The 23,285-nt window shown below is 38.1% G+C and overlaps 1 protein-coding gene across 2 annotated transcripts; it reads left to right on the top strand.

The window, feature by feature from the left end:
* LOC106948277 (urea transporter 2) lies at positions 1-22,262 on the top strand. 2 transcript variants are annotated; one of them, XM_015033858.1, is made up of 9 exons: positions 1-350; positions 714-903; positions 1,362-1,490; positions 2,103-2,292; positions 8,606-8,753; positions 18,800-18,934; positions 20,033-20,082; positions 20,232-20,445; positions 20,697-22,262. In XM_015033858.1, the coding sequence occupies exons 1-8, from the start codon at positions 224-226 to the stop codon at positions 20,412-20,414; spliced, it is 1,152 nt and encodes a 383-aa protein (XP_014889344.1). In that variant the 5' UTR covers positions 1-223; the 3' UTR covers positions 20,415-20,445; positions 20,697-22,262. The 2 variants fall into 2 exon arrangements, with proteins under 2 accessions (XP_014889344.1, XP_014889345.1); XM_015033859.1 differs by having other exon boundaries at positions 2-350; positions 21,800-22,262.
* The last annotated feature ends 1,023 nt before the right edge of the window (positions 22,263-23,285 follow it).

The raw sequence follows: 23,285 nt of genomic DNA, 5'->3' as shown, positions 1-23,285 counted from the left end.
GCACATGAGGCTGAGTGAATACATCACCCACCAGTTTATAAGTCACCCCTTCGCGGAGAGAGAAGAGGCAGAGGAGGAGGAGAAGCGATGAAGCAGAGGGAAGAGGAGAAAGACGGAGCAGAAGAACAAAAACAGGATAGAGGGGAACATAAAGGGGAAGGTTTTCTGCATCAAGAGAACATTTTTCTCCTGTTTGGAGTTGGGAGGCCCTGCAGCTGTAAGAATGTGGATAGAAACCAAAACGGAGGTGGAGGAGGCCAGCAGGAGTCGGGCCGGCTTCAGTCGGCGAGTGCTGGATGGTCTGATGTTGTGCACTGGAGACGTGGAGCACTTGGATACGTACATCCAGGGTAGGGAAAGAAAAAGCAAATTTGGACTTTTGTGCTGCTTTAACAAACATTATTCACCAAGTTTTAGAATAACGATAACACTTGTGTGCAAAAACCTGAATAACCTCGGCTAGAAATGCTTACGGTTCGGGTAAAATATGCAGATTTAATCACAGCAGAGCTCCCACAGCGAGGACGCCCGCACTCTGCCTCTAACACAACAACATATTCATCATTACAATCTTTTTTCCAGTCACTTTGCAAAACATCCTGAACTAACAAGAAAACAACACAACAGAGGAATAAATTTGTCAGCAGTAGTTTGCCCCCCCTCCCCCTTTTTTTTTAACATGTTTGAATATTTATCTTTTGTTTCCTGACCAGAAAAGTGGTTTGTGCTGCAGCTGGCTGTGTGGGGGCTCAGAGGGGTGGCCAGAGTGATTCTGGCCAACAACCCGCTGAGCGGAGCTCTGATCCTGGCTGCCCTGTACTGGGCTTCCCCCTGGCAGGGCCTGCTGGGAACTCTGGGAGTACTGGCCTCAACGCTCACAGCTGTCATCGTTGGACAGGACAGGTGGAGTTTACACTGCCGCAGAGATCCAAACTCACTTAAAAACGGCAAATGATGATTTGAAAATTGTCGCAAGAAATCAGTGGTATTATTTCTTGCAACAAATTTTTGGTAAAGTTCACTGAATTATGTCTGAATGCAGTTTTAAGTTCACGCTTCTTATCTGAAAGCTGTACCTCAATGTATGCCTCCCACTGTGAAATATGCTAATGCCTGTCCTTGTTCAAAATCAAACACTTCTCAACTGGAGGCCAAGGTGTTTAGAAATGAGGTGCAGAATACGTTTACCTTCACTCTGAAGTTGCTGCTCATTAAAACAGAGAAGTTTGCTCTACGAGAATCCATAAAGAGTGCTTTTGATCTTGCCAGTTGACGATAATTATGTGTAATAGGTTCCTAAATGATCACATTTCATTATGAAACAAGCCAAGTTGCACTTGAGCTCCTGTGTTTGTGTGCAGTGGCGACGTGGCAGGAGGTCTTCACGGATTCAACGGCATGTTGGTGGCTCTTCTGATGGGAGTGTTCAGCTCAGCTGGAGACTGGTACTGGTGGCTGCTGCTGCCTGTCTGCCTGGGCTCAGCTACATGGTATGAATCTCATATATGCTGAAGCACAGAGTGGAAGACAAAGCAGATGGTGGCATCTGCCGTTTTAAAAAGGCTTAAAAAGTATGATTGTATATGTTTGAAACAGAATGTAAAATGTTGACTCTGTGAATTAGACTAACGTATGCTTTTTCAAATCGTTGAATTTCTATCTGGTACAATCAGTTCACCCTGAGAGAAGAATGATTCAGTAAGCTAAAAATCAATATGATACTCATGACCTTGAAGCGTGTATGAAAGCTTCTCATCAGCATCGCACCTCTCAGCGTTGCTCAGATAAAAAGTTGTTAAATATCTTTGAAGAAAATAGTTGCTGCCACTATAAAGGTGATGTGGTAATATTTCTCTGAACCGTTCCGACAGACTTCACACATTCTTTTCTGTGTGTAAAGAATGTTTTATATTCCAAAGGACACACCCCACTGATTTCTTCTTCTTTACTTTATGGAATACAAGTTGGCAGTCATTTCATATTTCTGAGTTGGATTTCAGTTCTTATCCAAAAATCAAAAGCATGTTTTTCAGCATATTGTGTTTTAATGTCTTTTTATTTAAAAAGCTTATAGTTTTCTCCATTTGCTTTCATTTTCCCAGCGTCTTTCTGTTCAGTGGGCTCACAACGTTACTGGACCACTGGGACTTGCCTGCTGCCGTGTTTCCCTTCAACATCATTATCGTCCTTTACCTCCTGTGCACTGGAACGAACAACCCTTATTTTCCTCACAGCCCAGTAACACCACCGGGGGCAGTAGAGCCTAATGACACAGCGCTGATAGCAGTCGAGGTGAGGACAAAACTAACCGCTATGGACTGCGTGTCCACCCAGCGCGGGTTTTTAAAGTCATAAAATTGTTAAAGACAATCTCTAGGAAGGGGAACATAAAAATACAACCCGACAACGCCACACAGTCGTGAAGACACTAAAGGTATTTGTGAGCAATCAAATTTTTTCTGACGAATATTAAAGTGATACACAGATTGTAGTATCCTACATTTTTTCTTTTTTCATTTTTGAAAGGCGAGGTGTTCATCAGTTTGCAGAAAAACAACAAACAAACAAAAAATGTTTTATGCGATGTAAATGTGCAACAGCAGATCATGTGCACTGAAACTCTGTATCCTAAACAAAGACTGGCTGAGAGCCAACATAAACTGAGACAAAATACAACCAAAGCTTTGACACCGTTTGGTCAAAAAGATCAGTTTCCATGGCTTAACACCATGGAAACGCTCTGAATTTAAAACCACAGTTTTTGTGCTCCAACTTTGAGATAAAAAGCTACCATTTTGCAAAAGGTTGCATGTTGACCTGTTGACCCTCTTGATTTGTTTGGCCCTCCATCACCAGCTGCAGAACAGAATGAAAAAGGCCAAATACCTCTTGAAAAGTAGAGTAACAGTGGTTTGAGTGTCAGTGGGTGTATTCATAATAATATACTTCTATAATTCATATCTATGTATACATCACAAACAGAACACTTGTGCTTGCGAATTAAAAGTAGAAGGTTTTACTCACGTTTATTTGAGTTGTCATCTTCAAGCTTTTCAACGATTTCTCGAAAGTGAATACCTTTTTCCTTGTATTTCTCTGCAACAGCCTCAACCAGTGGAAGAGAAATCCTGAGTTAATGCGCCTTCTTGAATAAAGATGCGAACCTCTGTCAGCTGAAAAGGTCAAAACTCGATTCTGTTTGATCTTTTCGTCTTAAGGCGAATGCTTTCCCGGAGCCAGAAGCCTTACTCAGAGAAAGAAAGAAGAAAAGAGAGGCGGCGTTTAAGTGAACTGACATAATTCATTGTTTTTAATATGAGATATTTTGCTTTGAAGTTGCAAGTGGTATGGTAGTTTACCACAGACAGATCTGAGAAACTCCAATTTGTCTGAGTGATGTCGTTGTGAACAGTTTAAAATTTAAGTTTGTGTTGCAGTGACGTTTCATCTCAAGTTTCTTTCTTCGTAATTCAGCCTCTGGTTTACAGTTCAACAACCTTCCAGTTACAGATCCCTGCAGGGAATCTGTTACGTTTAAGTTCAAAAAGGAGAAATTCAACAACTGGAGAACTTCAAACAAATCTGGAAACTACTGGAGAATAAACTTTAGCCAGGAAGGATGAAGATCGGGTAAATGAAAACCTAGGATGGCTGCATACTAAAAGACTTAAAAAGAACATGCATTAATGTGCAACTAAAAGTGGGTGTCAGGGAAGAATGAATGGAAAGATGGGCAGAGTCAGAAAATGCAACAATACCATTGCAACACAGATTTATGTGAATTTAGTCAAAGCTGAACCACGAAACACAAAAAGAGAAAACAGAGAAACCAAACAAAAGAATCCCTCAAACAACAAAAACTGACCCAAATAAAGCTAAACTGGAACACGGCTGGACGCCTCCAGAAGTGACTGATAAGTAACTCAGGCAGATCTGCTTTTCTGAGCTACAATCATAACCGAAGCTCTTGGTTCAAAGTTATGAACAGTAATATTTAACATGTTGTTTAAATTAGAGTTTTAGTCTGATTACATCCCAGTTTTCAGGTCTAAAGTTTTACTTTGGTCAGTTTCAATAGCAACAATTGGATACATAAGGATTATCCCCAACATGACCAAATGGAAAATACCACTTTACAGCGTTAACTTCTACAAAAGAGGCTACTTTTGTTGTAAGATTGTACTTGTCTGGTAAGTCACCTGCGACAAAGGAATCAGTGACTATGAATCTTTACAATTAAATAGCGCATCAGAACTAGGTTCAACTCAGGAAGAGCAAGGGAAACAATGTGTTGAACAAAACACATTTAATACACATATAGACAATAACGAAACAGAACAAAATAGTCAATGTTTTCTTTTAGTAGTCCTAAGTCAAGTCCAAAAGTTTCTTTTCCTTTCATTTGTTTGCAGTTCAGTTTTCAGATCTTGATGTTATATGGTAGCTACCCGGGTCGTTTTAATGTGTGTAATCCCACCGATCAAGTGGAACAGAAGAAGGTTCTTCTTTGACATCGTAATGGACACAACATCAATCTGCTCTTTTGGATCATGGCTCGCCGTTCTTCACGCAATGTCTCTCAACAAAAATAAAAACTTCTTGCATATAGCAGAAATGTATTTTACTATAGTGTGAAACACCATTCTAAGTCACTTCAGTGAAAGTTTATCTTTTCACTCCATGTAGATAACATAATTTCCAACTGCGATAACCAATTTTGTCTTTTAGCTCAACAAAACATCACAACATAATATTCACTGAATTGACATATCTTTTTCCAGCATTCTTAAATGCCATACAGTGGAATAAATAACTCACTGTCACTAGATACTTCATCAGTATTACAAAGAAAAAAGGCGCAATATTAGCAGAATAGCCTTTGTGAGTTAGCCGTAAGCATTGCTAATTCAAATACAAAACATAATATAGAGAACAGACATTCTTACCCATAAACAAATATCTCCAATTGTTTTTTTTTTCTTTCAACATTGAAACTATAAAATAAAATTACAATATAACTTTTGATACATAACAGCAAAATATTAGCTTGTGGCTAATCGATAGCTAATGAAGCCAATTATAGCAGATTCGCAGCAAGAAAACAAAGAAATTTAATATCAAAAACAAAGTTATTCCAGGTCCAGGTACACAGGAATCAAAAAATCCATCGATGAAAACTAATTCTTGAAAAATATTGAAAATAAAACTGAGTTTTGTCAATAAAATGACCACAAAAACGTGACCCCCCCCCGTTTCTTCTTCTGGTTATTCTAGCCCATATTCTGCGGCATATCACTGTAGTTTTAGACTACTTTGAAATAATTTACTGCCACCTATCGGCAATGTGGTGTATTACAGGATATAATTCATATTTGTTAAGTTAACATTGGTTACATTGTTATTTAACTATTTAGAGAAAATTATTTAGCAAAAAGCTTCAGTAACCAGATGCAGTAGCTTCTGCAGCCAGAGTTGGATCCCATTCAACCTTCAAATAATTATGTTCAGTTATGCACTCAATACTTGGTCGGGAATCCTTTTGCAGAAATGACTGCTTCAATGCGGCGTGGCATGGAGGCAATCAGCCTGTGGCACTGCTGAGGTGTTATGGAGGCCCAGGATGCTTCGATGGTGAAATTAAGCTCATCCAGAGTTTTGGGTCTTGCGTCTCTCAACTTTCTCTTCACAATATTCCACAGATTCTCTATGGGGTTCAGGTCAGGAGAGTCGGCAGGCCAATTGAGCACAGTAATACCGTGGTCAGTAAACCATTTACCAGTGGTTTTGGCACTGTGAGCAGGTGCCAGGTCGTGCTGAAAAATGAAATCTTCATCTCCATAAAGCTTTTCAGCAGATGGAAGCATGAAGTGCTCCAAAATCTCCTGATAGCTGCTGCATTGACCCTGCCCTTGATAAAACACAGTGGACCAACACCAGCAGTAGACATGGCACCCAGACCATCACTGACTGTGGGTACTTGACACTGGATTTCTGGCATTTTGGCATTTCCTTCTCTCCAGTCTTCCTCCAGACTCTGGTACCTTGGTTTCCGAATGACATGTAAAATTTTCTTTCATCCGAAAAAAGTACTTTGGACCACTGAGCAACAGTCCAGTGCTGCTTCTCTGTAGCCCAGGTCAGGCGCTTCTGCTGCTGTTTTTGGTTCAATAGTGGCTTGACCTTTGACCTGGGGAATGAGGGACCTGTGGTCCATTTCCTACACACGCCTGTGCACAGTGGCTCTGGATGTTTCTACTCCAGACTCAGTCCACTGGTTCCCCCAAGGTCTGGAATCAGCCCTTCTCCACAATCTTCCTCAGGGTCCGGTCACCTCTTCTCGTCGTGCAGCATTTTCTGCCACATTTTTTCCTTCCCACAGAGGTGCCTTGATACAGCACTCTGTGAACAGCCTATTCGTTCAGAAATTTCTTTCTGTGTCTTACCCTCTTCATTGAGGGCGTCAATGATGGCCTTCTGGACAGCAGTCAGGTCGGCAGTCTTACCCATGATTGCAGTTTTGAGAAATGAACCAGGCTGGGAGTTTTTAAAAGCCTCAGGAATCTTTTGCAGGTGTTTAGAGTTACTTCGCTGATTCAGATAATGAGGTTAATTGCTCGTTCAGAGAACCTTTTCATGATATGCTAATTTTTTGAGATAGGAATTTTGGGTTTTCATGAGCTGTATGCCAAAATCATCAGTATTAAACAATAAAAGACCTGAAATATTTCAGTTGGTGTGCAATGAATCTAAAATATATGACAGTTTAATTTTTATCACTACATTATGGAAAATAATTAACTTTATCACAATATGCTAATTTTTTGAGAAGGACCTGTATGCATAAGTACATAGAGCAACTACACAAAATGTTAAAAATGTCTAATTGAAATGCAAGTTAGTAGTTCAGCAGCATTCCACAATATTTATGGGAAGTAATACATTTACATTAAATAATATAAATGTTGAATCCATTAGAATTATAATTTTATCTTTAGATTCATTCAAACAGGCTTATGCAATAACACTTTAGTATCTCCTCTCCCAGTTTAAAACGTATTGAGTGTTAACACTGTGTGTATCTTTTTCCACATTTTTATAACATTAATCCTAATAAAACACATGAAGAGATTGTCCTCCTCCTCTATTGTTCCTCTATTATTCTGCTTTCTATCCACAAAGGATATTATCAAACTATAATGTTTAATGTCTCAAGCAACACTAGAATGTAAATGCAAAGTCATTAGATGTTCAAGAAACAATGGATAAAACAATCCATCTTTTCAACAGTAAATATCTTTATTTTGTGACCAATAATCAAGATCTATTTTCCACATGAATTAGATTTTCCCAGATGGATTTTTTCCTTTACAATAAGTTGTTCTAGGGTTTTTTTTTAAACTGCAAAAGCTTTAGTTTCTACCAAAAGTTTCCTCTGTATTAATTTGCCCTTGCGAATATAATTAAGCCGATTTGTAAGTAAGCCTTTAAGTACAAAGCTGCTTTGTTTGGGTAGGGAGGATGAACTGTTTGTCTCTGAAGGATGATCTCCAAACTGACATTGAGCTTTGATGCCGAAAAAAATCAGCTCGGTGTCCCGAATATCAGAATTTAGACACAATGTTTATAACAAGCGCCACACTAAACCACTTTCTACAAGTTTCAGCTCCAAGATCTCAGATTTTCTTATCTCTTTCTCTCCATGAATCGTTATTCATTTAGCCCTTATCTCCTCCGAGCTCATTTTCAATTTGTTTCATTTTCAAGTCTTTGTGGGCCGATAAGACGTTCCTTCCTGTTTATTTCTTGTTAAACACTAAAAATCTTCCTCTCATCTCTTTGATTCTGTTCTCTTTTGCCACTTTTACTCTCTCTCATTTCGTTTATCCACATCTTCATCCATTTGTTAAAAATATTTTTTTCCCTCTTTCCTCATAAAGTAGCTTGATTTATGCTGTTCATTCACAAAGATGGTTGAAGTCATAGATTTCATTTATGGCTCTAGTGGAAAAAAAAGAGCAATATTTCTCATTTTTCTCTCTTCTGTTCCTCTCTTCCATTCGTTTTATTCCAGCCATCTTCCAGCTCTCCTCCAGTTCTCTCCCTAGATGTGTTTGGGGGGGGTGGGGGGGTGACGTCTGTCCTATTTATATTTAATGCTCTCAGATTCAGTCGCTCTGCCGAGGAAAGCGCTCAGCCTGCTCAGACAGCGTATTAAATCATACAGGCATATGCGTACACACACACACACACACACACACACACACACACGCACGCACACATACACACGTCGAGGTAAAAGCAGTAGTGAGGCTGCCGTGTAATCAAAGACCATTTATGACTTGTAAATATCAGCGACGTGCAGGTGCAGCCTTCACGTCGCCATGGCAACTCTCCGGAGCTGAGTGACTGCTGGGAAGGCACCGTTTATCATTAGAGGTGTCTAAGCAGGAAGAGGTGGAGGGGAGTACAGGTGATTTATAAAAAGAAAAGAGCAGCAGCATGTTTAGCTACGTTTTTCCATAAAAGTCTGTTTTAAAGTTTTCATAGTGCCAGTTTGATTTCCCGTTTCGCCAAGTTCGTCCCTAAACTCTTTACACCTGCCCAGGTGATCCGTGGCATCCCTCTCGGTGTGGGTCAGATCTACGCTACCGGGGCCCTCGGACCCTCTCTCCTCATCCTGGGGGCCGTGGTTCTCTACTCCCCGCTGCTGGGCGTCCACGCTGTGCTGGGATCAGCAGTGGGAACGTTGGCCGGTCAGTCCTGCTGCTTCTTTGTCACCCATCAAAACCAGAATAACCAATATAATGCTCACAGTGCACAGACATCAAACATATACAGCTCTGGAAAAACATCAAGAGACCACTTAAAGCTATCAGTTTCTCAGATTTTACTTTTTATAGGTATATGTTTGAGCAAAGCGAACATTGTTCTTTTATTCTATGAACTACTGACAACGTGTCTCCGAAATTCCAAGCAAAAATTTAGTATTTATTTGCAGAAAATGAGAAATGGTCAAAACAACAAAAGAGATGCAGTGCTTTCACATCTGAAATAATGCAAAGAAAACAAGTTCATATTCATTTAGAAACAACAATACTAATGTTTGAACTCTGGAAGAGTTCAGAAATCAGTACTTGGTGGAAAAACCTGGAGCTTTTCAATGGGATTCAGTGCGGTGGGCTCTTCATTTTTTCCAGAGCTGGACATCAACTTTAGAGAAAGTAAAATAAAAGAAAACCATGTGAGGATTTGTGTTTTTCTGTGTGTTAATTTAGTTCCTGTCATCTCACCTGCCCCTATCTGTTCCCAGCTGTGTCTCGTTTTCCCTGATTACCTTCCCTGTGTACGTAAACCCACCTGTGTCTCTTGTTCCCTGTCAGATCCTCGTCGTATGTCATCTCATTTGTCTGATGTCCATTCGTGTGTACTAGCAGCTGCTACCAAAATCGGGGCAAACCCAGATTTTACTGGAGGAACTGTTTATCCCTTCTGTCCCCCTGAATGAGTTGGAAAGGATGACGGAGCAGAGAAACGTCTGGGTTTCCCTCTTGGATCTCTTGTCCAGTGTTGACTTGGTGGGGTTGAGTCATATCACACTGAAGGCAGTTAATAAACATTTTTGTTTAGTCTGCCTGGTCTAGATTCACTTAGTTATGTTAGATTCAGTCAAAAGCTTACGTTCTGAATATAATTAAAGTGTAAGGTCCTTTAGCTCTATAAGTCACTCCCAAATTGGACATAGCTTTAATTGGGATATTAATTTGAAATGTTGTAGTTGGTGTATGTAGCTGAAACTGACCAGATTCTTCATCCCATTTCTTTTTATGATTCTTCTTCTCTTTGCTCCTTGAGGCTTGTTTTAAAAATAGGCTGAGTTTATTTTTGACATCCGATATGTTCCTAAAATTAAAACAAGGTGATTTCATGACGTTGACTTGGAGCACAAGAATCAGGCTAACACTGGGTCACATTTGTGACATGACAGCAAGCTACTGTGGTTCTGTGGCTTCTTTGTTTTTAGCTTCTGTTTGAACAGACAGAGTTTTAATTAAAGACAGAAAAAGACGCAGCAGTGTCACCCAGTCCACATTTTTAAATAATGGCAAGTTATGGTCTGTGATCACGAAACACACAATTATCAAGGAAAGGTCAGTTCTTCCTCAGTGGTGTTCATCATATTATTTTTAGAGCTAGTGATCTACAGTCTCGTAAGTAGCTGCACGTATCCAGAGTTTTCTGATCGTGACTGTCTGATGGTAAAAGCTGAGCTGCTCTCGAGAAATTTTATCTTCTGGTTCTGTTGGGATGCCTCTTGGTTTTTGTTTTACATTGATTGTTTCAGAGAACCCATTTATGTCCAGTTGCCATTTTCTTAAGTGCATTTGCAAAGTGAAAGCAATTTCATTGTTGTTTGCTTTAGATCCAATCTGAAATATTTTACTTATTGCTTTCTTTTATTTGCCACCTGTGCTTTTTATAAATTACCTTTATTTCTGACTGAAACTGATCTGTTTGTTCCTCTATAGTTGCCTGAAAATGTACTAATGGTTCTTGTACTTGTTCATATTTTGTCTTCTATATCAACACAAAGTGTAATTTGGGTAACATGCATCACACAGTGACTTTATGCGTTTCTGATTGGGACATAAAAAATGCAAACAGACAATGCTAAACATTTTAACACGGTTAGTAATGACCACAGCTCAAAACTTTTTATTCTGCACTTATTTGCTTACATTTACTCCTATATCAAGCTGCAGAAGTTCTAGTTTTTTTTGTTTGTTTGTTTTGTTTTTTTTTTAAACAAAAGCTCATAATTCTTATTTTATAATACTAGTGGGAATTGTGTTAAATATTCTTGTGAGGTGCAAACCAAGTATTTGCGTCCTGATGAAGGCTTAAAATAAAAAAATGCTATGTAGCTGAATAACTAGCTCACATTAACTATGTGGTGCATTGCTAAAACATTTCTTTTTTTTTTTACATGAAACATGAGCACAGCAGAAATCGCCTCGTACAAATCAAGCCAAAAAAGCTAAAATTTCCATATTTGATAATAAAAAATCTCCTGCAGTCATTTTTTTATTGATTAGTCAGGACCTTAAACAGATTGCAGGATCAGCTTTCTGCAAGGCACCCTTTCAACTGTAGAATAGTTTAATAAGATTAAAGTTATCTCAGACTTATGAAACCTTTTAGCAACTACACGCATTCTCAGTGCAGATATATAATTAAAGCTGATGTGATACAAGAGGCAGGAAAAGTCTTTGTTGGCACTTATACTCTGGGCCTGCATCTGTACTATATGCATTTACAAATGTCTGCGCTTTTATGCGCTTAATTTAAATATTCATATAAGAAATGATAAATGATGTAATTCAAGCCATGTCGCCACTGGCCACTAAAACTTTAGCACTGAGTACTAAAATACTTTGACAAGCTGTGAGTCATTCTGCAAAAAAAAAAAAAAGAAAAGAGTGGGAGTGAGCTGGTGCACAAATATGCAAACAGAAAACCTGGGGACATTAGACTTCTAACAGTGGTTAGTATGCAAACACAGATTTCTGTAATAAGCATTAAGGATATATGACCCTAATGAGGCTGTGTGGGCATCAGAAAGTAGACGGAGCAGTCTGCCGGAGCATGGCGGTTTAATGCCTCTAAAGGTCTCTCTCCTGTTGCACATTATTTCTTTAATGCTTCTTCATTATTTCTGACTTTCTCACAGATTTGAAGTCTGGTTTCATTTTCCCCCCATTAGTGTTCATGTCTTTAGAGGAGGATTAAAGAACTCTGGTCGTTCACAGCATATATTGATGGACAAAAATTGAAGTTAAAGTTGTTTAAAAGTAAAGATCTAATCAGAAATGCGTCTTATCACCTTTTACTCACGTCTGCTCAGGAAAATTTTGAACTGCAAAAGAAATGACATCAAAACCAAGACCTGTTGTGTCCATTTCTTGTCAACTTTTTAGTGAGTTTTCAGAACTCGTCTTGTGGCTTTTCGCAGATCTTTGACTCTTTTTTTCTAGTCTTATTGGAGACTTTTGGAGATTTCTGGAGAGAGCACATTGTGTTTTAGGACTGCAAAAGATTAATGCATGTGTGAGAGGTTCAGCCTTCCCTGGCTGAACCTCTCACAGTAATTTGCAATGTGAAAATAAAATCTTCTTTCTCTATATTCATGTCTATGATTGTATTTGTTTGTTTTTTATGTTATTTGTCTATTACTTTTCTGCTGATTCTTTGTCCTTATCCTTTCATGCCATATTAAGATTGTTCTATTGTTTAAGAATCTTTATTTCACCTCCTGTTTCCAATTCTCTATTTGGAACCTGGTTAAAATTACATTCTGACAAATATATACAAACCCATTCAATAAATCTGAATATTATTAAAAAGCCCATTTATTTCAGGAACTTTAACCCTGAGTGAAACACACATAGATAAAACATTTATTTCTGCTATGGTTTTCCACCTAAGCAGCTTTTGCTTATGAGAACAAATTTTATTTTTAGGATATTAAATCAGACCAATACAAACAGTTTGTCTAATGCTTGCGTGAATCTTGTTGTTTTCAAAATCTGCTTTTAATTGACAAATGACACTCATCATTTCAAATTTCTGATAGTTTCTGACTCAGAAATGATTTCGTCCAGGAACATTTTAGGTAAACAAACTGCTCCAAACACCAACACAGCTCTGACACTTGCATAACAAACTTAATTTGTCCAAAAATAGCATCTTCTTATTTTGTCACTGTGTCCTCTGGAACCTGCTTGTTTTAATTTGAGAAGTGCATGAGCTATTTTTACTTTGTCTATGAATTATTTCCACTGATTTGCTTTTTAACATCTAAGTCAATGTTAGAAAGCAAAGTCCTTTCTTATGTAAATATGCTACTTTCTAATAATTGAGTTTGACTCCTACCTATGACTCATTTTTCAATCAGTACTTGACTTAATAAGTCATAAACTGTTTATGTTCTCTGCTGATTGCCTAATTAAGATGATTTTGTTTTGCAAAAATTTCTAAAGGACGATGCTTTAAAAAAAAAAAAATCAACTCTTTTCTCTTTGCATTTAGATGTAGCTTGTCCTTTTTCTTTCATCTTTTCCTCACCTACATATTGAAAAGTGTGGGAGAGTTCGTAGTGTGATATTGCTCTGCGATGTCACATTTAAACCCAATTCTGCTACTTGACAGTTCACATGAAAGGAACAGAAAGATTTCACCGTCGGCAGGCAGAAACTCGAATGTCACAGGCAGTTTAATTACAGGTCAGAGGGTTTTGAATATTGGAACAAAAAGATGGTGAATAAACCGCAGGCAGGGAGAGATCAGTCGGGAAAAAAAAGACAGCGACGCTTGAGAATGCAGAAGATGAATACACAACACTTGAACTGAGCCGAAAATGTGTTTTTCTGTGCTTTACATCTCACTTCTTTGGCACTTCAAGGTATTTTCTCTGTTTTACATCTTTTTTTTATTATTTTATTTGCAGCTTTTTTCCTTTTCCTTTTTGGTTTCCATAAAGGTGTACCTTCCTGTCGTCCTAGTCTCCTTGTCACTGACATTAGTCTGCTGTTGATTTAATTATCTTCAAATTTCCACCAAATGCTTGGTGAATGCCTGGCTGTGATTTCCTTTAGGGAAACCACATTTGATGTGCAGCCAAATATGAAGGAATGAAGAGTTAATGAAATATCTTCACCTGTTACGTTTACAAATTATGCGTATGCTGTATGACGTGCTGCTGTTTTTCATGTTGCGTGTGTAGTTACTTTTTCCATAAAGGTTGGTCTGGATACAAATTCAAAGTCATCACACATCAAATTGAAAAATATTTTGTGGAATTAAGCTCAACAAAAGTCCAAAAACTGAAAAAAAAAAAAATCTTTAAGAAGCCAAATACTTTATCACATTGTATATATCGCAATCATTTGACTTCAAAGTCGGTGGTTGTCATTAAAGCTAGGTAGGTGTACAAAGACAATAATAACCACAATTCTCTTGATAATGACACCTGGGAGCCAATTAGGCAACTCTCTATAATAGCACTTTTCTAATAAAGGTTCTGTGTAAAAACAAGAGAGGAACAAACTGTGTTAGTACGTCTGAGCTCAAAGGAAAGAGAGGAGCATTAAACTCAGCAGGGACAGAGTTCGAGGCCATATTTAGAGCTGCCACTCAAACACGGTGGCGTATGCTGTTCCCACGAGGGGTTTCCAGAGGAGAGGAGCAGGGGCCGAATGTAGGCCAACGCCTGCACATCACCTGCTACGACCACTTCGTAGGAAAACAAGTAACCAAATGTGTTGTGTTGGGATCAGAATCTGAAAGAAGAGAAACGATGAGAGCTGGAATTCGGATTCAGATTTTTCTCCATTTCTAGATGTGGATGTTTGGTGGCTGCATTGGTAATTAATGGAGGAAATATACAATATTAGAATGATATTAATTTGCTGGCAAGCTAGCACAAAGTCCACCTTCAAATTCAAGTTACTTTTTTTCACCTGTGGACAAAACAAACATCTTCTAACATAAGGGTCATGATGGGCCTTGTGAAATCTATTTATTCATTTAATCCTATACTGTTCCACGTTCCCACATTCTTTCCCCGCCACAAACAGCTTAACAGTTTAAACGTCAACACAACTGCATAGAATAATGATGTCAAGGTGGAAAAAAGGTAAATATCAAAACAAGTTTTGCATCAGTTGTTAAAGCCCTACCTTAACCCTGTTGCAAAATTTGAGTATTTTTTAAAGCAGTTCCGCGCCGGGAAACCGAAATAACCGAGATGAACATACAAATATTTACTTTCCAGAAATGCGATACAAACTGCAGATGTTGATTCATCAATTGAATAAACAAGAAGGGTCAACAGAAAGTTTCCTCTCAGCAGCCCTGGATAACAGTGATATGTACATCTGTGATTTATTTTAGTTTATTTTGTGCCTGTCTCACTGTCCTCTAGTCAGTGGATGGAGGCAGGTGGAGTGAAGGTAAAAAAAAACCAAAACAGAGTAGACGTTAGCATTTGATACGATAGAAGCAGTCTGACTCATCCTGTTAGAAAATACAACACGCACACATACACGCACACACACGCACACACACACCCAATAACAGTCCAAACTGTGAAAATTACAGCATCCTTTGCTGCTCTCTTCCCATATTACCATTTTGTTGGTAAGGAGCATAAAAAACAGAGCAAGAATTGAAAGGGTCAAACAGTGAATGGAAGCAAATGAAGAGGATTAAGAGCGGAGTGCAGAGGCGTCTGTGGATGTGAAGAAATGAGCAAACAGCTGTAGGAGAGCTCATCATGGCAGAGTGGACCAGCAGACATCACGAGGAGGCAGCACCGGGGCGTGGTCCGTCTGCTTCTGAACATGACTGCTGAACTGCAGCTCCTATTACAGTGTAAAGAGTAAATCGATCACAGTGCTGGCTGAAGGTTGTTTTCTATAACAGGGCAGCTACCAAACTCCATATTACTCTGAAAAATCCTGCAGCTTCCTTGCACACAGGAAGGATGTGAAGTAGTCCAGAATATTTTTTTTCCTCCCTTATCTGTGCTCAGCATGCCTGGCCGAGCATTTCAGAGTTGTAATGGCTTTTAAAAGGCTTTTTCATCACACGAGATTTACAACTGGGAACACCAATGAGTATATAATTAAGAAAGAGAGAAAGCTACCAAAGTAGGAAGCATAGTAGTTGGGGTATTAAATGGTCCTTCCTTTAGATAGTCTGACAGTTTGAATTATTTATGATCTTGTGGTTACTCAGGAGGTTCAAAATGCAGTTCCTGCTGCAGGCACCCTGGTCAGCAAGCAGCAGCTGGAGACGTGAGAAGCATGGAGCCAGAATTTAGTGTTTTTCATTAACTAAAAAAAAACAACAACAACACAACAGCCAGCATCTTTAAGTGACCACCTTCTCGGTAGACAGATTGTGTCCATTGCATGGTACAAGATATTGGTTTTGTTTTGGAGAGCCAACATAAAACCAATCAACACCAACTTACACCTCAGAACTTTTACATCCATACATCCCTATAATCAGACCTGCTGATTGCCCCAATACAAAACTAAAACTTAAAGAAAGCAGATAAGCAGACTCCTTTAAAATCCAGCTAAAAACGTATCGTTTTAAATCTGCGTTTGTTTAAATTCGCTTTGTTGAAGCGCTTCATTTTGATCTAGAAACTTACTTGCCAGGACGATCTGAATCAGCTGGAGTTTAATTTGTAGACGAGCCACTGCTCTTCTGTTCAGCTGAAATATATCAGTAATAATTGGAGAGGCTGCTAGTGGCATTTCTCACATTCATCGTCCTCACTTGATAAATCTTAATGACTGCAGCGTTTGGTTGACATTTCCAAGGTGCCGTGATGAGATTCCTGTTTGTTGCTAACAACACTGTGATGGATCGCCAGGAAAGTTGGTACTGGCGTGTATAACCCCTCAGGATGTGGCTGTTTTATTCGCTTTATTACTTTGCAGCCCACATTTGTTCAAAATGCAATTTGTCCTATAATGTGATTAATGGACCAGTGCTGATTAGGCAGTGAGAGGATGAAAGATTCAGATTCATGTTTTTCTATGTACTCTCATATACACTGTTTGACCACTTATTTAGGCACCTATTGTTAATGCTGGGTTTTATACAGCTTTGCCTTCACTATTGCCTTAATTCTTTGTGAAATAGATTCAACAACTCGTCAGAAACATTCCTCTGAGATTTTATCCATGTTGACATGATAGAGTTGCACAGTTGCAGCAGATTTGTTGTCTGCATAATCAGTGATGTGAAAGGTACCAAAGGTAATCTATTAAAGAATTTGTGCTTCACAGCATTGTGCATTGTGCTGCTGGATGGAGCTATCAGAAGATGGGTGATAAACATGGTCATAAAGGGAAACAATACGGTCAACAGCAATATTTAGGTAATACATTGCCACCATAAAGTATTTGCTAATGCAAAGTATATTTTGCATTAGCAAAGTATCGACCAATCAGTAATCAAAGTGTGCCAAGAAAACCTCTATGGGACTGTTATACCGCCTCCAACAAACTGAAATGTTGAGAAAAGGCCTGATGGAAACTTGCTTTGGTGCTGCTGAAGCTAAATTTGATCATATCCTCTAAATGTCACAAGATTCCCAGAGACCAAGCAACACTTTTCAACCTGCTTTTGTCCAATTTTGGTAAGACCGTCCAATTTGTCAGCTGAGTTTTCTGATCTTAGCACTTGATTTGGTCTCCTGTGTGTTTGTTCAGAATTAGTATGCTACAGAATTTGGGTATTGTAAATAGTTATTTTAACAACAGTTGTCTTTTATATCATCAGTTCTGAAACCCTGGTAAACATGTAGAAAGCCTTAGGAGGCTTATTTTTAATCGCAGGAGCATCTTCCTCGCTCCAGTTCTCCAGCAGTGAGCCTTGGACAAGTTTTACTTTCTTTACCATCTTCACAATTATGAGTGTTGGCAAAATAAGGGCTCAGAGTTTTGGTTTGTTGTTATCATGGCTCTTGATAGATGTTTTGTTCCGGTCTAACTATTGCCCTGTAGGATTTATGAAGATTAACACCCACCAGTGTTACAGGAGGTGTGTCAATTATTCAGACAGAATAACAAGAACAACACCCACCTTTGCCTGAGCTGCCAGGATAAAACACATGAAGTTATTTCATTTAATCTATTAAAACTGTTAGGGGTGGTAATTCTGTAGTTTTGCTAGTATCAACAAGCAATTGGCAGCAACAGTAAGAAAGAGGAACATGAGAAACTAAAAAAAATAAAAACAAGTAAAATTTGGGGGCGTGGCTACAGCAGATTTTGAGAAACGTCTAGAAGAGTGCAGTCCTAGGAAACCCGTTGGATTCTAGGCCTCTTGTTGAGAAACTCAAAGTGGAACCGCTTGAGTGGATCATTTTTAATGCTGCTGCTCTATTTTTGAAGTTTTTGCCTGCCTTGTAAGTTAATCAAATTATGCCTACCTGTCTGATTGTTCAGTTCATCGTTCCAGATTTGATCAGCATGGTGGCTAATCTAAAGGTGAAACATATTAACCTGTGCTGCTGAACTCCGCCGCCCTATTCTTCCTCGCCACAGTGTGATTTTATTATCTCCCTCTGCGTGTGGGTGAGAGAGTCACACTGCAGCTGCTGATGCTGGAGGCCATGGGACAAAATGTCAGAGCATCTGGCTGAGCTGAGATCTACTTGGGCCGGAATGACCCCTGTGTAATCAGTTTATAGTTTGTCTGCTGTGGGTATGAGTCAGAGGTACGGTTTACCTGCATCACCAGAAGCCTGCAGCAGCCCCCAACAGACTGGGTGATGCAAGCATGACTAAAGTGAAATAAAAATCCAATATTTTAATATGACTTTCGCTTAAAGTCACCCCCTTTACATGATTAAAAGCTGAATACAGATGGCCTGTCTAATTAGCAGCAGTTTTCCAAGTGATTCATCACATCCAGGTTTTCTCATCACAGCAAAGCGAGGCTAATTAGTTTAACGACGTGTTCTGAGGATTTTAGCACTTATAACATTGGTCCCCATTTTAGGTGTGTTGACGCACAAATGGAAAAATTTCCCTATTAGGTTACATGCAAATTAAGGGTTGCACAAAGGGGTGGAAGCACAAAAGTATGTGTCTAGCCCCACCACATGGACAAGAATGGTACTGCTATTTCAAGAAGTCCTGATTGAGTGTGTACCTGGCTATTTTCATGGGTTTATGTGATCACATCTTGTGTGTCTGTGTGTGTTTGTGTGTCGCAGGTTTATCCATGGCAGTGCGTCATGACTCGCTTTACTCCGGCCTGTCGGGCTTCAACGGTGCTTTGGGCTGCATGGCCGTTGGAGGACTCTTCTTTACCTTCAGCTGGAGGACCCACCTCTTTGCCATCGCTAGTGGTGACAAACATTTACAAAATCTACAGTAACACAATCAGGCGTAACGTCATGACTGCACGGACTTCAAGAAGAGCTGCAGCTATCCGTCAATTCATCCTGTTTTTTGACAACTCACTATAAAAACCAACATTAACTTATTCACAATCAGAGCTAAAGTCGTTTGTTTACTGGATATGACCACATGGGCTAGCCTTATTTTTAAAAATTATTTTTAAAAATTGTTCGCCACTGCATCAATTAATAATTAACTTGGTCTTCATGGAGAACTTTTGGTAGAATAAAATGTAACAAAGTGCTTTACAGAAGCTGAAGTGACGACAAAGAATCAAAAGCTCGACTAGGTAATAATATTATAATAGTAAGGAAAGGGTATTAAATAAGGAAACAACATTGGCAATTATGAATCAACAGCAATTTAAATGCTAAAAATTATGCAATTCAAACATAATGCAAAACTTATAAAATATGAAATTAGGAAAATTATATATATGAGTAAGACAGTGATAAAAACCATAATTATAACAATAAAGGAATATTAATATCACACTAAAAATGCAATGAAATTAACCAAAAATAACTTATATTCCTTAAATCAAGAGGAAAATAAAATATTGATAGAACTAAGAGGCTTATTGAAGTTCAAGTCAAACTAAAATTGTAAAAAAAAAAAAAAAACTTTTGTACACTTTCAGTAATTTAAATTGCTTTTAGAAGTATAATAACCCACTCAGACTGAGTACCTTTAATATATCTTTTTTTATTTTGAGCATTTCTTTTTTTCCAACATTGTAAATTGCATTTCTAATCCTTTGCATTATTTAAGTACAGTATGTTTTCTGTTATGAAACCAAAGTTTGATGTCATTCATCAGTGTATCATTTTCCTCTCATATCTGAGAGGAAAAGAGCAAACTGTAGCAATCACAGACATCACAGATAGTAACACTGACCAGCTTGACATGCAGCTAATTACCTCCCATTATGTAAATTGGCCTTAATTGGTGCCTTGACTGCTATCAGGAAAGAGAGCAGCCAGCTGCTGCTGTGCACTGAATGTGTGGAGAATATTCTGTATGAACTAATCTTTTTTTGTTCGCAGCGTTTCTCTCTGCGTACTCAGACATCGCCCTGAGCAACCTGCTAGGAACTGTAAGAATGAGAATTTGGTCTTTGTTTCTTTCTGCCTTTCTTTCTTAATGAATTTGCAGCTTTCTTTCTTGGACAACTAAACCTGTGTAAAATTTGACTTAAGCTACTAAAGGTGCCATTCATACGCCTCATTCCTTCCCTCTGCGTAGGTGGGTCTCCCAGCATGCAGTTGGGCAGCTACTCTAATAGCCACACTTATGTTGCTGTTGACCGGAACCTTAGCAGCATACCGCATCCCCATTGGTCAAGTCAAGGCCCCTGAACGCAACCTGCGCTCGAGAAGCCAATGGGAAGCCGGAAACACGGAAGAGAGGGAGAGCACGGATGTGTAGCGGAAAGTTACACCAACTGGACCAAACACAGGTAGTTTTAATCTTAAAAATGATGTTAGCTGTGAGTTTTTATACTGAATTTTATTCCAAAGCTGCTTTTAAAACTGCCCATATGCTGGCAATACAGCAAATGTTTTAAACCATATTTACTTGACTTAAAAGTCTGGATTCATCATTCATAGGTTGGAGTATGCAAAGCAGCTCTTTAGGAATAATCCATCTGGGTTAAGAGTATTTGTGAAATCAGTTAACTTTTGATATTCTTCATTTATTTACTTTCAGAAATGGGAAGAATGCTGACGGGCTGTTAACAAAGTTGTCCTTTTTCTCATAGATGTCAACAACTTAAAAAAACTTTTTGGGGATCTAAATTTGAACAAGTGAAACACTTTTTGTGAAACAAAGTTCTGTTACCTCCATAAAGCTTGTGTATTGCTTATAATTCTCTTGATCTACACTTAGTAAAAATTACAATGACCATCCATTCATTGAGTGTCTCAAAGTGCTCAAAAAAATAATGAGCTAAATTATTCAAAAAAAAAAAAAAAAAAAAAAAAAACTGACCTGCTGTTGAAGTTTGTTTATGCGAGTCAAATTTCGTCTATGGAGACTGAGCGTTTGCATAACGCAGAATGACAATAAGTAAGGTTGTTGTTGTTGGGCTAATGCAAAAACTCTAGTACACATTTGGGATCAGCGACGCATACTATGAGACTTACTAAAAACATGGAATGATTAAAAACTATAAAACACAAACAAAAAAACTTAGATCATGTGCATGGTTGTGAGACTGATGCTGGAATGGTAATTATTTAAAGTATCTAAATTTAACATTGACAAGAAACTTAGGAAATATTACAACAGGACTCTTAGGATACAGGATACAAGATATTATGTATCTTGTAAACTGTATTCTTTGCTTAGCTGCTGGTTTTGTTTATCTTTTAACTCTGTAGGTTTTCCTGTGTAATATTTTTCCTCATCTTGAGATAAAGAAGAGACATCACAAGTCAGAAGGAAAAAAATCATTTAATAAACATGAAAACGAGTTGCATCATCATCTTTAAAATGAAACATCCTGAATATCATTGTCAATAAAAACCCAAACTGAAATCAGCAGTAATATTTTTTCAATGTTTTTTTTTTACCCTGCATAGATGTGCTACACAGCACTCCACTAAAAATTCATTGTAAACACAAAGTTTATGTGTAATGTACCTCTATGCAGGCAGCCTGTAGCAGTTTGAAATTTGTAATGGTTTTAATGAAATGATGCTTAAGCCTGATGTTGAAAGGCAACCGTTACTTTAAATACTCATACAGACATGATTGTTACAATTGCATTAAATCAACTTGTGGTTAATTCCTTTCTTCTCTTTTCACAGTGCTTCATGTTGACTGCAACATTTTTTTTTTCACATCTGTCGACGTATTGCGTTTTCTAGAACACACTTTCCTAACTTTACACAGACATTTTGAAATGATTATCACAGTAAAGAAAAGAACTGTCCCCGCCTCCTTACAGGTGCAATAAAAATCTTGCAACAGACACAACCATCTATTATTTTTATTTCTTTTTTTTTTTTTGCTTTTTTTTTTTGCTTTACATCATGCAATTCAGTTTTGGTGCTTTATTTTTGTCTATGCAATCACCGCCTTCTTTGTTCATTTATTATTACAAAGCACCTCACGAGAGACTTTTAAGGAAAATTGTACAAAAGTGTCCAAGTCTACTGATCGAACATAATTGTAAATAAAAAAAAAAAGTTGAAATATAAATGCTTGCACAAGTAGTTGTGTATGTTCACATAGAAATAAAAAAAACATTCATTGTTCTACATACTTTCAGTTGAACTGAGTGCGTTTGTGCTTCTTTGTGTGTGTGTGTGTGTGTGTGTGTGTGTCAGGGTGTGAACGGTGCGTTTCTGCCTCGTTGGGGTTTATAATGAAGGACGGATGACACAGCTGTCGCACTTTAATTATTCACATGCCCACTCTTGCATCCGCCTCAATTGAATGTCACACTTTTCACTGAGTGGCTATGTTTAAGCATGAGTCAGCCATGTAAGTGATGTATAATAATGGAAGGTATTTGTAAAAAAAACTAAGAGAACCAAGAGTAAAATGTGTTAGTGTGTGCATATCTATCTATATGTTTTTAGCTTTTATTTTCTGTTTTTCTAATGAGTTTCAGCATGCATACATTTAAAATTTCCTCCTCTTACATTTTTCACAACTGCAATTCCCAAATATTTCATCTTCATGTGTGTTAATGCAGGTGAGTGCCAGCTGTTGCAGTTCTCTTTGCATGTTTTTGTGTTTGTATACGTGTAACCCTGCTTGGTAGAAAAGCAACACAAGGTTTTGTTTTTCATGCATGTAAACATTCGTCTTATCTAGAAAAATAGTAAAGAACTTGAGGTTGTCGGATGATTTCAATGGGATAAATATATATATTAAAAAACAACTACCAAGGTAAAAATAATGATAAAATGAGGGAAAAAATCCATCATTTACAAAGCAGAGCACAAAATCAAACGGATAAATCTGTTTTAATCCTGCCTTTAGGAATTGACATGAACTGTGTGGCTGCTGCTACAATTTGCTGAGCATCGAAATAAACCAGAACAAATAACCTTTACCTGTACAAAGGGTTATAACTCGCCTATAATGTCTTCTTTTACAAATTAACAGTTTAAATATAGTTTATTAAATGTACTGACACTAAATGTCCCACTGAACTACCAGGATGCTAACAGTCAAGGATAAAACACCAAGGCTTCTTTTTGTTAGAATTTATCAAAAGTAAACAACATATTACTCATGAAGTCTGCTTCACTCTTACGCGGAGCAGCCTTGTAGCTTCAGTCT

This window comes from Poecilia latipinna, unplaced genomic scaffold (assembly GCF_001443285.1).
Source record: "Poecilia latipinna isolate Pla-1442-1.1 unplaced genomic scaffold, P_latipinna-1.0 Scaffold281, whole genome shotgun sequence".
NCBI classification, from domain to species: domain Eukaryota; kingdom Metazoa; phylum Chordata; class Actinopteri; order Cyprinodontiformes; family Poeciliidae; genus Poecilia; species Poecilia latipinna.
This window is presented reverse-complemented; position numbering and strand designations above follow the sequence as displayed.